The sequence below is a fragment of the Pangasianodon hypophthalmus genome, chromosome 14, assembly GCF_027358585.1.
Source record: "Pangasianodon hypophthalmus isolate fPanHyp1 chromosome 14, fPanHyp1.pri, whole genome shotgun sequence".
NCBI lineage: Eukaryota > Metazoa > Chordata > Actinopteri > Siluriformes > Pangasiidae > Pangasianodon > Pangasianodon hypophthalmus.
This window is the reverse complement of record NC_069723.1, coordinates 19,139,629-19,156,219: the sequence shown is the minus strand read 5'-3', so window position 1 is coordinate 19,156,219 and position 16,591 is coordinate 19,139,629. Positions and strand designations below refer to the sequence as shown.

The window sequence follows — 16,591 nt, the reverse complement described above, 5'->3', positions numbered from 1 at the left end:
ATTAAAATGTATGATTTGTTTTTGAATCAATACAGAATTGTTCATGTTGGCAAAATGCTGTGGTATAATTAGAATAAACCCCTTTTTTTTTTTAAATTCCTGTGTTATTGGTGCTGTTACTGGAAAATAATCAACAGCCCCCACTCCACCCTGTTGCTGGTTACTTAAATAACAACTGTATACTAAGCTTTGTGTATATGTGATTTGTGTTGAGAAGATCTGATATGGTTAACATATGCATATTTATCATACACTAGATGAGAGATGTATTACAGATCCATCGCTCTGTTTTTTTGCAGTACTATAAGCCACAGTTGTAGGCTGAAATGGGAAACATCAGTATCTAATACACTGTAATGTGACAGGTGCTCAGCCATTCCACAGAAACTGCCTCATATGCAAGAAGCACTTTCTTTGTTTGTTTGCTGAAGCCATCGTGTTTCAGGTTGCCTTACCCCTAATTGTCCTAATCAATTCCTCATTGTCCTGTGCAATTAGGCGGCAATCTGGAGAAAACACACAGGCTTCACTTTAACTTTGCATCAGCCTTGCAAATTACACAGGAGAGGAAGCTCCCGTTTTAATTTCGAACTGGTGCATTCGCCAACGTTGACGTTTCTTTTCTAATTGACCCTGGGGTCAAATGGAGACTGAGATAATATTTTGTTAAAATATTCTCATTTCCTGGGGAGTCGCATTTCCATAGCACTTCACCTCATGCTTAATTTATTACTTTTCTTACAATTACCTTGGAAGTGACATCCATACTGTTGGCCTCTTCTTTCACAGATCAGTTTAGTAAATATCAAACCCTATCTATTATTAATAAACCTACACCAAAAACTTGCTTTTATTTTTTCAGATGAATAATTTATGCTTTTAAAAGACTTGGTGGGAGAGACATCCTAGATGATGTGCACTCTGAAAAATGAAACTGTTTTTTAAACTCACCAGTAATAAAGTTTAATAATTAACCTAGAATTGAAACCAATTATGGAATGGAAATTATGTCATTTAAACAACACATATTCATTGGACTAACAAAAGAAGTTAAAGATTTTAACATTAAAGATAATATCAACAGCAATGTAATGTAATTTTCCCTTGGAATCTGCCAGGGATTTTTTTCTTTGATTATCCCATACCATCCCATATCCATTTTTAGCCTATTCATTCTTGAATATCAAATGGCTCTCTATATAAGTTCACTATATATGATAGCAGTCATCAAATGGCAGATCGCAGTCCATCAAAGTACACTATATGGCCAAAGATTTGTGGACATCTGACCATCACACCTGTAAGTAAGCCATCTCCAAACTGTTGCAACATAGTTGGAAGCACACAATTGTATAGAATATCTTTGTATGCTATAGCATTAAGATTTCCCTTCACTGGTCCAGCATGACAATGCCCCTGTGCACAAAGCAAGGTCAATGAAGACATGATTTGACAAAGTTGGAGTTAAAGAACTAGAGTGTCCTGCACAGAGCCCTGACCTCAATCCCACTGAACACCTTTGGGTTGAACTGGAATGCCAACTGCACCCCAGGTCTCCTCGCCGACATCAGTGCATAATCTCACTAATGCTCGTTTGGCTGAATGGACACAAATCTGCACGGCCACGCTCCAAAATCTAGTGCGAAGCCTTTCCGGAAGAGTGGAGGTTATTATAACAGCAAAAGGGGAGACTAAATCTGTAATGAGATGTTCAACAAGCACATGTGGGTGTGATGGTTTGGTGTCCACAAACTTTTGTCCATGTATTGTATTTCAAGTACTCAAAAAATACTGCAACCAAACCAATGTATGCAAAAACTAAGAACTAGCCCTAGTTCAGTGACTCCAGTTCTAGACACAAACCATCCTGATTTCTGTAGCAGATCTTCTGTTGCAGTCAGTCACATGCATGTACGTATATCAATGTCTCATCTGTTCAGAATCAGTGGTGCTTGTCAAAAGTGTCAACGTGAAGCGTCACTTCAAATCCATGTGTCGTATTTATAGCCCTGAACTAATCACTAAAGCATTAAAAGGTAACTTTCATCACTAATAAGTCATGTTAGTTACTTATCTGGATCGTTTATGTAGCTGAACCTTCACAAATTTTAGTTGTGAAATAATTAAATAAATTAAAGGCTCTACATTGAGTTAATGATGTATTAGATATCATTATATAGTGACTAATGAGCTGTCAACTCGGTCTATACAATCAATAAAGAACCATTTTTTTAGTTTACTTTTCCAGTACACATTCAGCCCATATTTATTGAGAAGGTTAGTGTGAAGCTCCGATATTTGTAGATCATTTTGCTCTGCATGAACCCTATCCTTCCATCTATTCTTCTCTGTTTCCAATATAGATCTCCCATCATCCTGTTCTCCTCTTGCAATATGGATCTCAGACACCTTCTTCTCCTGTCTATCACGTTTCTTTCTCCAATATGGTCGTCCCATTATCCTCTACTCTTCCCTTTCTCCAGTTTTGAGCTGTACCATCTTCATTCTCCTCCCTTTTCCCCTTCTCCAATATACAAGTTTGTGCAAATGTCTTATGCCCCTGCATTTTATTCTATAAAGCAGCATAGTGTTGCAGTGGGTAGAATTGCTGCTTCATTGCTTCAAGAACCCTGGTTCGATCTTAAGCTCGGATTACTGTCTGTGTGGAATTTCTGAGCATATTCTCCCAGTGTCTGTGTGGGATTCTTCCAGGTTTTCCTGTTTATTCCCAACACCCACAAACACGCCAGTAGGTGGATTGGCTACGCTAAATTACCAACTGGTGTAAATATGTGTGTTTGGTGCCATGAGATGGACTAGCATCCCATCCAGGGTGGATTCTCGCCTAGCTCCCAGTGTTCCCAGTGTTTGTGTATTTTGTTAAGTAATAGATCACATAGCAGGGATTTTACTTGCAGAAGAACTGTATCATGTTCTCCAAGAATCCTGGAAGAACCTACCAGTCAATTTCCAGTTACAGCTGTTCTATTTCTCTTCCATCTCTCTTTCTTCTGATGTACTGTAGGTTTCCCATAATCCTCCTCTCCACTTCTCTTCTTCTATTATAGGTGCCCCATCACTTACAGTATTTCTCTCCTCTCTTTACAATGTCCAGTCTATCTCCATTTATCCAATCATCCTGTCCTCTCTTTTCTCTACCAGTACAAGTCCACCATCATCCTCTTCTCCCAGCTTTCTTCTACTTTTCTACTCACACAGGTGTATTCTCAAACTCTTTCTCTCCTGTCTTCCCAATCCTCTTTTCCTCCTCTAATGCCGGTCTCCTACCATCGTCCTTTCTCTACTTTTCCTCTACTACAGATGCCCCATTGTCTCACATATCTACATTACCAGCATCCCATTGTCCTCCTCTCTTTTTCTCATTGCATTATCCACCTTTTTTTATTCTATTTTTTTCAAAGCAGGTTGCCCATTTTCCTCCTCTTCTCACTCTCCTCTTCTTTTACTCCAAAATACGTCTTCACATCCAAAGGTGCCAACAATACTAACAAGAAAAACCAAAAAAAAAATGTATGTTGGTGGACAAGATGTTGTTGTTGTTTTTTTTCCAAATGTGAGCCAAGCAACAGTAAGTAAACAGTGAGGCAAAAGTCTGGTGTGAATGCTACGTAATAATAAGCAGCCCCTCTTTTTTTAACCAACCAAAGAGACCACAGTCCCACCCACTTGGTTTCTCTTTTGGCTCACAAGACTGAAGCTCATGAATTTACAGGACAAAGTTCATCTAGATAAAGTTGGCATGAAGTAAAAGTAACCACTACCAGAAGTAAAAGTGTGTAAAAGTGTGTCTTTTCCCCTTTAGTTGTTGTTTTGTTTTGTTTTTTTCACTGGGTGAATTTTACTGACTGCTAATTTAGCTTAAAAGGCAGAACTGCATAGCTTTCATATGTCTTCCCTATCATTGTAGCAAGAGGTCTAAGACAGTAACCGCTATGGATGAACCATAGTTGTCGATACCTCTGCACATCTCTCATCATCTTTCCCTGCTTCTGTCTTTCTTCGGTGCTTATCATATCCCTCTCCACCTCTCTTCAGATTGCTTTGGAAGCAGGAAAGGAAACCACCTGTCTGCAGTAATGACTTATGTTAGCCTTGCCCTACCAGTCTTCTTCACATAAATTTTGATTCATCATCATGCTGAGACAACACCATGCTGAACAACTACAGTCCCATCAATAATAAATTTTCAACCTCAACGATGGAGGAGAAATGGTCTTGGCAAAATGACTTACCACTTTACTCTATAGAGACCCACAATACCTAAGATTGGCAGGTTGCTGCAAGCACACAATTTGACAAGTACTTGGCTCAAACCCAAATAGCCCCCTACTGGGCATATAGTGCACTTCCCAGGGTGGACAAGCCATTATTTCCTACCCTATGTAATGTAGAGAGTCATGAGCCATTTGGTATTCAGTGCTTGTCCTAAATGCTTCATCCTGTGTTTTAATATCCAGCCACCTGCCACAGCGCTGATGTGATTCACACCTGGGTGAACTTCATTGATCTTCTATCACACTGCTGATTGCAATCAACAACAGATAGAGCAGATAAAAGGGACATCACAGATCAGGACCGCACAGTTAATGAAAGGCATTTAAATTTTTGGTACACAGTAGTGTGCTTGATCATTTAAATCACCTAGTGGATATTAAAAATGAGCTAGGTTGGGTAATAATGGACTATATGTTTTCTGGATTATATATCTGATTTCCAAAACCATGTATTTGTAATCAGGGCAGGATGCCTTTGAGAATATGAATAATCAGATTAGGGGTACTTATTTATGGAATGCTTTATGTGTGAATCTAAAAGAATTCACATGATACCATTTGTACAAAGCTGAGCTAAACCTAACCACATCACACTTAATCATTTGAAATCGTACAGATTTCTCATGAGATCAGTGTCACTTAAGTACATTTTCCATGTCAATGGATCAGGGTCTATTGATCTATGATTGGCCACAGCAGAGGATCTGAAGCCAAAAACCAAAGATTTCAACACAGAAATATCCACCTTCAATACAAAGGAATGCAAATATACTGTACATTTCCTCATTAATTTACAAAACATTAAAAAGGGGTTAAAATTAAAAATTTACATAACTAAAAATTATACATTTGTTTATGAAAAGAATAAAACATGAATAAGATGTTTTATAATTGTATAATGTGTAATACAACTCTAAAAAGATATGAAACATAGGACATGGTTTAAAACATTTAGATACATTCTACAGATAAGTCAAGTCAGTCTAATTAAAATAAGATCATTTTTCTTTACTTAATTCTTCTCCATGTCTATTTTTTCCACAAACATTGCACTGACTTCAGAATTCCCAGTGTTAAATTTACACTTTACAGTATTCATTTGTGTCTAGCCAGAATTAAAAGAACACTGGAGGTGTTAATTCAACACTGGGGATTTTGGTGTTTAACCAAGCACCCCCTACTGTTCTAGCACTAAAGCGTCCTAGGCCTCACTCCGCCTCTCTTTTCTTTTCTTCTTCTTTACTAATCACAAGTCCATAAGGGCTGCAGCCCAGTGGAGTATGCGTGAGTGGGTGTTCTAGTTCCCAAACGAGAAACGCCATCTTTTTATTTATGCCTGAGAGGAAGGACAGAACCGAACCCAACAGATACCCTATGACTGATTCATATATGACACAAAAAGAGGAGTCTGAGAGCACAGAGTAGTATCAAAGCACCTACAAGAGTGTATTGAGTCTGATATTGCATAGACTAAGGAGAGTAGAGGAGCAGACAGATGTGTGTGAGAGCACACAGAAGTAGTGGAGTCTAAAACATGTACCAGGGAGCATGCTGAGGAGTGTACGAACAAATCGTGGAGTGAAAGTGCATATAGAGCTGTCTAGAGAGTGCAAAAAGAATTCATAGAGAAATCTGAAGTGCAAAGAGAGGAGACTGAAAGACCATAGTGCAGAGATAAGCACATAAGGGGCTCTGAAGGGTGCATGAAGGAGGCTAAAAAGCAAAATATGTGTGTTCTCTGAGAGCTCAAAGGAGCTCAAAAGATATCTGAAGTGTGTACTAAAGTGTATAAGAGTGAATGGATTGTACAGAGAATGCTGATAAAAGCACAGGGAGGCATGTGAGGGTGTAGAGAGGAGTGTTACAGCTGTCTAAAGTGTGCACAAACGAGAGTAAAAAGATCTCAGAGCTCTCTAAATAGTGCACAGAGGAGTGGAAGAAAGCACAGAAAAGAGGAGTGAATCAGTGCATAGAGGAGTATAAGCGCAGGATGCTTAGATTGCCGTCAGAGCACATGGAGGAGTGTGAAAGTGCGCACTGGAGAGTAAGAACATGTACAGCTGGGTAAAGAGTGCACGGGCGTGTGAAACATTTCAGAGGTGTTTAAACAGTGCAGAGAGGAGTGCAGAGAGAAGTCCAGAGCAAACAGAGGTGTCTGTGAGAGAGCGCAGAGGAGTGTGAGAGGAGTGTGAGCGCGCGCAGAGGGGGGGAACGGAGGGGATGTGGATACGAGTGGTGCTTTCAGCAGAGGCTGGTGCTGAAACGCGTTCAGCTGCGGAGGAGATCAGAGCTTCATTCAGCATCGGCACAGCCAAGCCACACACACACACACATACATATACACACATACACTCACACTCCTACTCCAACACTCCTGAACGGACAATCCAGTGCAGAGATGAACCGAGCCCACTCGGACTAAAGCACCGCAGTCACGAGAGGTTGGAGACTGAAGCGAAATCGAGACAAAGCGTCCGGGAAGAAAGTTCGCAACTCGGGAGGGAGACGGAAACCCTGAACCGCACACGGAATTCTCTCAGCACCCTCGGACCATCGCAGAGACACTGAGGACGCTGTCAGGCTGCTGGTTTTGAGAAAAGTCTTTTTGTTTGTTTGTTTGGTTGTTTGGTTTTGTTTGGTTTTGGTCCGTCCTGCTTTGGAGAGGAGGTGAAGGAAGAATTTGCCATTCGGACCGGTGCGTCGAGAGCGCGCAGCTTTTAAACGAGAGCGAGAAGATTGGAGCAAGATGCTGCAGTTTTGCATCGCTCTTATCCTTTTAGGAACAGGTAAGAGCTTTGGGGATTCATTTTCACAGTTCGGGTTTCTCTGCACTGCTCTGAGATGTCACGCTGTAGCATGGATTCAATGGATAGGGCTGTTTTTTTTTTTTTTTTTTGGTCCTACTTCCCCGGACGCGCTGCGTCAAACCAGTAACACCACTGTTACAGCAGTGTTTTTCCCAGTTCTGGTACTGGAGTGAGACCTCACACCCTTCATCACAGAGCTTTATCAGCTTTAACTCGCATTCTTAGTTCAGTAGGAAACCTTTAATCGGGTTTAAATGGCTGTTAAATCGAGGAAAATACGAATGTGAAGAAGCGGTATTGTTTGCGCGTTTTGATCGCCTGTCTGTTGTAACGAGTGTGTGTGTGTGTGTGTGTGTAGCCCGTGTAGTCCACGTTATTAATTGGTTCAGAATGAATGGCATGATGGAAAAACTTTGGTCATTGCAGTTGTTAATTATTTGATTAGTTGATCAGATCGCAGTCGGTTTAAGGTTTGGAGATGATTTTTAACACTGATGAATAGACGCCTTGTGTGTGTGTGTGTGTGTGTGTGTATTTGTGTGTGTGTGTGTGTGTGTGTGTATTTGTGTGTATTTGTGTGTGAACTCTTAAACTGCTTGTAAGGTAGTGCAGCTCGCCCATCACACATGTGGCACTGCAGTAGGGGATCTATCTATCTATCTATCTATATAGAACCTTAGGCTGTGTGTGTGTGTGTGTGTGTGTGAGAGAGAGAGAGAGAGAGAGAGAGATTAATGAACGGATGCGCTCTCTATGAGTTACAGTGCGCAAACAGATCATTTAGGTCATGATAAACTTTATAACCCTCAAGCTATTCATTTAACATCTTTGCATCTGTGTGCCAGTATTGCAAAAAAGACAGAGAGAGAGAATTCTGAGCAAAATGTAGATTATAAATGTATCCACGGAGGAAATAAAGCGCGTTTAAACTTAACGCCGGGGGGTTTTATTCGCACACAGAGCCGAGTAAAGAGGGGACACACACACACACACACACACACACAGAGGGAGAGAGAGAGAGAGAGAGACACAGAGAGAGAGAGAGAGAGAGAGAAACACACACAGAGAGAGAAACACACACAGAGAGAGAAAGAGAAAGACACAGACAGACACACACACACACACACACACACACACACGTCTTAATAATTTCACAGGCATGCCAGGGATAATACACTATCTCTTTCAAACAGAATAATGCAGCGACATTAAATAAATATTGAGAAGTGTGCTGTTAGGCACGAATGGAGGTGGCACACTTCTCAGTACTTTCAGGGAGACATCCTAAGGGAGAGCTGTGATGACATTTTTATTCAAATCATTAAAGTAGCATATTGATTAATTCATTGTTTGCCTTACTAGATCCGGGATAATAGGGCAGGTTGGTATAAGTTTCTATTTGAATGGCTTAAATGACTTCATCTGAAACATCTTTCTTTAGCTGTTGTTGTGTTTACTCATGTGCACTGCCCTTTGTTACCAACTTCATAACATTTGCAGTCGACTTTTACTGACTTTATCAGCAGAAAGCACCTATATTGCTGTGAACTGACAGACTTTCTGAGCAGATGTTAAGTACTTTCTGTGCTTGCCTCAGTGCAATAGTTTCCCTAACAGCTGCTGCTTGTGTGAGTTCAGAGAGAGTGCAGGTTCGTGACCAATCGCCAACAGACGCGAGTCCAGCAACCACCAATCACTGATTACCACTGCCCAGTGACCACCAATCACTGTTCACCACTGCTTAGTGAACAATCACTGACCACCACTGCTTAGCAACCAATGTGCTTAGGGAACAATCACTGATCACCACTGCCCAGCAACCACTGGTCACTGATCACCACTGTCCAACAACCACCAATCACTGATCACCACTGCCCAGCATACCCCAATCACTGATCACCACTGTCCAACAACCACCAATCACTGATCACCACTGTCCAACAACCACCAATCACTGATCACCACTGCCCAGCCTACCCCAATCACTGATCACCACTGTCCAACAACCACCAATCACTGATCGCCACTGCCCAACAGCCACCAATCACTGACCACCACTGCCCAGCAACCTACCACTCATCACCACTGCCCAGCCACAACTAATTTTCCGCAAACTCTTTGATGCTTCCTTTTACAATCAAAGTTTTAGCTTAACTATAAAAATAAAGCAAACGAACAGATAGAAATATCACAAGTTTTGTTTGTAATACATTGTTTATGCAAATAATTGCATATAAGTTATAGTATGAATATATAGTATGAACATGCAAATGAATGTCTGATGTCACTTAGTAGTGTTTTCCTTAGCTTTGTCTCAAATTTTGTATTTTGTAAAAGTATAAGTCACTCGTGACCCTTATAGTTTTCCACTTGTGGGCATGCACTGTTCAACGCAGTTATACGATTTGTATACATCACTTTTGTGTTTGATTTACTTTTTACTTACTAGACTTCATTAGCAGCTTGGCAAAGCAAGCTAACTGTACTAGCTACATACACTCTCCAAGGCCATCAGAAGCCTTTGCTGATGCTTTGCTGCATTGTCCTGTTGGCTAGCTAGCAATATGACTGCACAGAGTTGGAAGTAAATTAAGCTAGCAAATTGCTACAAGGAAATTGTTACCATTGTTGTTCTCCAAGTGCAAGTGTGTTCCTATTGAGAAATCTGCTTCACACACTTGTCACCCTGCGTCCCTTTGTGTTGCCAGTGGCCACTTGTTCATAAAAAAAAAAAAATAAAAAATAAAAAATAAAAAAAAAACAGTCGACAAGAGTGTGTTGAAAAGCCCTGAGGAAACAGCCTTTGAGCATGTATTAGATACTTTCCTTTGAAAAGACTTGGCAAGAATGAGCAATGATGGCACAAAGCTTATGAGCAGTTTTAATAAGGGTGTTTGTGCAGGAAGTCGCCAAACTGTGCCATACATACTTTTTTTTACATGTTTACACTGTAAATGAAGTGAAACAGTCACACCTTTTCCTTTGAAACACTGCATCAAACATCTCCATCATGTCATCAAAGTAGGACAGATCACTTCAGAAGTCTCCTGGAATTATGAGATTGAATAGTGTCTGATGTTCACACACTTAAGAATACAATTGTTTGGGGAACATTAATCGTTCCAGAGCTCTATTTTGTACCTGCCTCATGTGTTTGTTTCCCTACCTTTCGACCAAATGTTTTATTCATCGGCTGTATTATTAACGGCAGCACTGATTCAACTCGAGATAAAGGCTTCAAATCCCCTCAATCACTCCCAAAAGTGCAACCAATTAAAATGCTTTCGGCCAACGCTCCGGTAAATGAATATGAAAAAACAAAAACAAAAACAAATGTTTACTGGCTGTTAAGCTGCACTTTCTCTCCCTCTCTCTGTCTTTTTGATAAATGAGAGCAGAGTATTGACACGGATGGAGGCTGTAATTAAATTTAAATGTGAAATCAGGATGTGCGCTGTCAGACTGAGGCAAAACAAAAAAAAAATATTAGTGGGGAATGTTAATAAAAAGCCTGCCTGACCAAACTGACAAACAGAACTTGGATAAAGCAAAGCTCTGAATAGCAGATAGATAGGTAGGCAGGTAGGTAGGTAGGTAGATAGATAGATAGAGAAGAGGGGAAAAGAATTCAGGTCATAAATAAATAACAAATAAATAAGGAGGACAGAAGTGACTGAATAACAGACAATCAAATAAATATGTCAGATTTAAACAAACAAACAAACAAATAAATAAATAAAAAAAAATTAATTAAATAAGCAGATAAATAACCTGTCAGAAGCAACTGTGAATGAATAAATAAATATTTAGGCTCAGTACCTGATCGTTCACTTTCTGCAAATGGTACCTGACAAAGTGTGTAAAGACACTGAACAAAAGTACACTTTCAAACAGTTTCCCCACATTGCATCTCACATGTGGTTTTCCAGTCAGATGACACCATATGTAAGTGTGTGTGTGTGCGCACATGTGTAAGCTGGTAGCAGACTGATGCTGTTCGTTGACAGACTGGCAGCAGCTGCTCCAGGAGGAGCGCTGAGGTTCTCACACACTCCCAGATGGCCACTACTCATCTCACCTGACATCTACACAGTGCTGCGTTCCTCACTGTGCGTAGGTGACAGCCATCACGCTGTTGACTCACCACACAGCACAATCCCCGCTAATGGACACACACCACAGCGTACACTAATGCCTGGAGTTCGTTCTCTCTCTCTCTCTCTCTCTCTCTCTCTCTCTATCTCACACACACACACACACACACAACCGTATATGCATGCACACTACTTCTCACACATACACACACACAAACTCCAGCTCCTACGCTCACTCTCTTCTTTCTACTTACATATGCAAACACGCACACACACACACACACACACTTGGGGGAGTATGTGACAGCACTGGAGCTTAGAACTCGAACTAGCAGAGAGTGAGGCAGAACATGACAGAGGCTTGGAGAAAAACAAGCTGTTCACACACTGCCTCTGTGGCAAACATTCATATGTATGCCCTCACCAAAGCATCCAGAATTTTCTTTCTCGGAATGTCCCTATGCTTCCCGGTGGAATTCTACTCAGCTGCGGCATCAGGATTCCGAGTAATCTTGGATGCGAGGTTTTTTTTTTTTTTGGAACCCTTAGCTTAGAGATGTGTCTCATAGGGGCTAAGTTCAAAGGAAGTGCACAAAGATCACACACTCCTTCCTCTTCCTGCCCAACCCTGTCGCCATCCACATATGAACCGTGGAGAGGGATCTCATCAAGCTCTGCTTCTCCCTCTTCCTGCTCTGCTCTCATTTTGCCTATTTGCTCTCTTTATCTGTGTGGGAGCATCACATTAACATTAGGTTATACAGACAAACTGCCTGCCAGAGAAAACGATTGCCACACAAACACACTTAAACATACAGAATATATATTCCATCAGTTCTGTTAGACAGAGTGATGGTTTAAACCCACTCATCCCTCCTCTTCTTCCCAGGGAAGACACAGGCCCCATGGCATTGTTGTGGCTTGGTTAGGGAACTACGTATGCATGGCTTTAGTCTCTGTGAAGGGATTTAGGGGTGTGTGTGTGTGTGTGTGGTAACTGGCCATATGTTTACATGGTGTGGAGGGTGTAAATCAAGACAGACTTTGTGTGTGTGCATATGTGTGTGTGTTTTTCACCTCGATGGACAATAGGATGTGGGACGAAAGGCACAGTGGAATATCTCACTTTCTCTGTCCTTCCTTGCTTCCTGTCCTTCACTCCCAATTGCCTGAGAGAACCAGAAAAATGCGAAAGGGCTACAAAATTTGAAGGAGAATGGTGTGTGTGTGTGTGTGTGTGTGTGTGTGTGTGTGTGTGTGTGTGTGTAAAATCGTGACATGCAGGGCCCACAATAGTGCAGATGCAGCAGAATTCTGGTCTGGAATCCTGCTGCATTATTTAGGAGATACCCACATGGCACAGATATGGATGAGTTTTGGCCTACTTTGATTGGCTCGCATTCCACCAGACATGTCCTGATTGACTCTGCTGCTCACACATATTGGTCAAAATTGTTTACAACACAGAGGATCTTTTTTCTCCAACATGATATAGAGCATGTATATTGCAGCCTTTCACTCTCTGTTCTACTCCAGATATGAAGGGATCAGCTCTATTCTTGTTCTGGCATGTTGGAAATAAAGCCCTCTTATCTCCCTCCAACAACGGTGATGATAAACGGAGAGGAAAGGATCTAATTTAGGGCAAGCGGACGTGTTGACGCCTGCAGTCAAACCTACTTCATGTTATGTCTCATTTAGCATATGCGGACATCCACAGGAGACGAGATTCCCAGTGTCAGGAAACAGCTCTCCTCCGAGTATTGCCTTACCCCCTGTGGAGAAGATGCTCCAGAATCGTTTATCCACTCCCCAACTGTTTTCCATGCTCTTGTTAGCCTGCCTTAACATTTAGATAATGACGCTAGCACATATAGCGGATGTTACAACAATAGCTTTCTGTGACAACAGTTCGCTTCACAAAATCTCATTGTTGTATGACTCCTCAACGTAAGCTAATGAACTCAGTGGGTCCATATTTGTCAAGCTCCCCCCTACACATACAGGGGTCAATGATGGAGATAAATGGAGAGCAAGACAATTAGACAGGAAGCTAATCAGTTGAACCAGGCAGATACACAGAGATAAAGAGCCTGGCATTGTTTGCAAAGGCTCTTGGGTTAATAGCTACTGGTGACTGCAGGACACGTGGCTAACGGCTGAGTTCAGTGGAACTACAGGGACTTGGACTTCCTGTCTTCCATCCTTTTTTTTTTAAACCTTTGGTCTTGTCTCCATTCTCGTACATCCTCCCTTCCTGGCGCTCAGGCACGGAGACAAAGCCGAATTGTGCTCACTTCCTTATTCAAGTCCAGGGCAATTATGTCATATTGGCTCAGTATTCAGCTTGATCAAAATGGAGAGTTTGTTCCTTCATGGTGTCCTGGTGATTCATAAAAAGCAGACCTCTCAGAATCATGATCATTCTGTTCCCAAAGCCAAGGCAAGGCACTCAAAAGAAAGATTAGTTTCATGTGTTTTAAATCAGATTGAGATTAGAGTTTTGCTTCACTGTTAATCAGAGATATACTGATTCAAATGTGAATGTGATTCTGGATTGTTCCTAGATTGGGTTTGATATATCTATTTGTATACATGCTCTGAATGTGTATGATGAATACTGCAAAAAATACTAAAACTTTTAGCACTGACAAATAACTGTGTCTTATATTGTTGGCCACCAAACTGGTGGAAAATGAATGATAATGCCAAAGTCTCCAACCTATCTGCCATTTTTATTTGCAGGTTCTTATTTTTGAATGTGTTTCTGAAAAACACCCTTTCAAATGGTGCCTTAAATATGATGCTGGTTATATTGCTGTCTCAATATAATCAGTATCATATTTAAAATCAAAGTTTGTTTCAATGTTGATTCATAATATAACAGGCAAAGAGATAAGATGGAGATAGAAGCTGAGTAAACATAAGTGAATAGAAAAAGTTATCTCCTAAAATTTGCATCCAATGCAGAGTTAAGAGAGTGTTTGCTCTTTGATTTACTCCTTGACCCACAGAGGGGGAGACTGAGCTGGGGGGGGGGGGTTAAATTACAGCAAATTAATAAACAATGCCTCAGGAGAAAGCTACATTTAAACTCAATCAAACTATCTTTAGAAATATTAGGCTTAGGCTATAAGGTTTTCTTTCCGAAAAAAGTGTCATCTCTTAATACTGAGATGTATCGCAATTTAGAGATCACGCTTGCCCGGTCAGGTTTAGTGCATATTTGGGAATACAATGAAAATATGACAGGCCATACACCAATTTTCTGTTTTACAATAAAGACAAGACAAGAATTTCATGTCTCCTGTAGGGACACAGAAAACAGTAGTGAATTGGAATTTGTCTTCCACGTTGCAGCAATATCTGCGTTTGCGTTATCGTTTTGAGTTGCAGCTCCTGAACCCGGTATTAAAGATGGACCTGATGCAGAGGGATATTCAGCACAGAGAGAAAACCACTGTTTATATAGCTGTCTTTTTACTATTAGATATAGCTGCTCTATCAGTGAAGGCTGTCAAGTTTCCATAGGACAGAGAATGCACTGGTTTATTACTAGATGAATTGGCATTGTAGTCATCGATGAATATTCATACATGAATCATGCACAGATGACTGGCTGTGAAGGATTGTTTTGGCTTTAATGCAGTGTGTGCACAAGGGCTAAGCTAAGCCGTGTGTTTCCCATGGTTACGGCTACGTGCCCTTTACGGAGTGATTAGTCAAAGCTCGGCTGCCTCATTAACAATTGCCCAGTGTCACAAGACTTCACACAACTCAGATAAACAAAGGAAACACAAAGATTAAGTTTGGCGCATTGATTGTGCCCAAATTTTTCACCTTAGAACTTTCCAGCACCCTCTTAGATCAAATCGTATGATTTGTCCTTGTCCTTGACTGTTGTGTATCATTTTGGCTGATCTTAGACCATCTCTTCATGAGTCATGAAGGCGCTGAATGACTCTCACGCTGAGAGGAGGACCCTTATTATCATCATCTCAAGTCCCTCTCTCTGCACAAAGCAAGAGCTCTCCACCCTGAAGTCTTGGGTGGAATGCGAGCGCAAATATTATTCCAGTGATTCAACCGTTAAGCATAACACACGGCACTGGAGACAAACATTGGATGAGGCTGCTTTGCTGAGCAGAGGTGAACAGATCTTCCGTTTGTTGTCACACAGCTGGATTTCATGCCAAGAAAAGTCCAATGTCCAATTTCAGTTTCTTCTGCGCTTTTCCTTTCCTTATTTCTCTGAGCCCCTATCCAGATTTGTAAGCCACTCTGGGAGGCTGGAAGGAAAGTTGGCCAATTTGCAATCGGCTGAGGTGTGTCACTCAAAGCCCATCGATCAAGTCTTGCTCACTCTTAGTCCAAACATTAATTTTATTGAACAGTGCAGATATATTTTTAAAAAATGGTGAATGGGTGGTGTGTGTGGATGGTGGAGTATCAGATTTTCTACTAGGCAAGCTATTTCAACAAATCTGAGAAAGAAGACAACAAAGGAAGAATAGGAAAGGCAGGAAGAAAGAGAATGAAAACAAAACCCACTTAGCAAAAAGATACAGGAGTCTTTGGAGCCTGAAAGAGTGGCATGCCATCGCAGGCTAGAAAGGGGGCTCAAAGAGATTAACTTCCAGCGGCTTAGCTCAGAAGGTAATGGATACCCTTGTACCAAAGTGCAGCAATCCCTGCATTTGTGTTCTCTTTTGGTAAAAGGGGAAGAACAATGTCTCAGCCTTTGAGGTAGACACAGACTGAAATAGGAGAGGAACAACAAGGTGGAGCATTTCAGCACCTTGGGCGAGCTCAAAAAGGGAAACATGGAGAAAACTAAGTAGCCATGGGCACACGGGTTCTTCAAGCTGTGGAAGCCAGGTGGAAAGGCAAGAAGGAAAGAGTGGGTGCTTGAATTTGATCTTGAGTCTCTTACCTGAACATATGCAAGAATCTCTACTGAGATTTCCCAGAAGTCTATACAGGCTCTCTCCAGTGAGAGAACTTTCTGTGTGTATCTTGTGGCACTGAAGCATCCACCCCTGCTGATCCCTGGGGAGGAAATGCAAGCAAGCATGTACACACACATTTCCACAAACAGCTACCTCAGGCTTGCTGTACAGGATGTTGAATGTTTACTCTCGACGTTCTGTCCTCAAGCTCAGTCTTGCAGTGGGTGCTGGCGTGGAGTACTTGTCACTCAGACATAATGACAGAGATTAGAGAGTGGAAAGGAGTGGGAAGGCAGAGCGAGAGAGATAGAAAGAAAGAGAAAGAGCAAGAGAAGTTGCTTGATTAGCATGATGACAGGAAGGCACACTCAAAAACAGACACAATCAGGTGACGCATGGAGTTGGATGAAAGCGCTTTTGAAGATCGCGCAATCGAGCACACTAGA

General features: G+C 41.4%; 1 protein-coding gene across 1 annotated transcript in view; it reads left to right on the top strand.

Moving 5' to 3' along the window:
* Positions 1–6,318: 6,318 nt before the first annotated feature.
* kirrel3l (kirre like nephrin family adhesion molecule 3, like) overlaps positions 6,319–16,591 on the top strand; it is a 44,547-nt gene continuing 34,274 nt past the window's right edge. Inside the window, exon 1 of the mRNA XM_026935057.3 lies at positions 6,319–7,081. Within this exon, the coding sequence (XP_026790858.2) occupies positions 7,042–7,081 (40 nt within the window). The 5' untranslated portion in view covers positions 6,319–7,041. The remainder of the gene's footprint in view (positions 7,082–16,591) is intronic.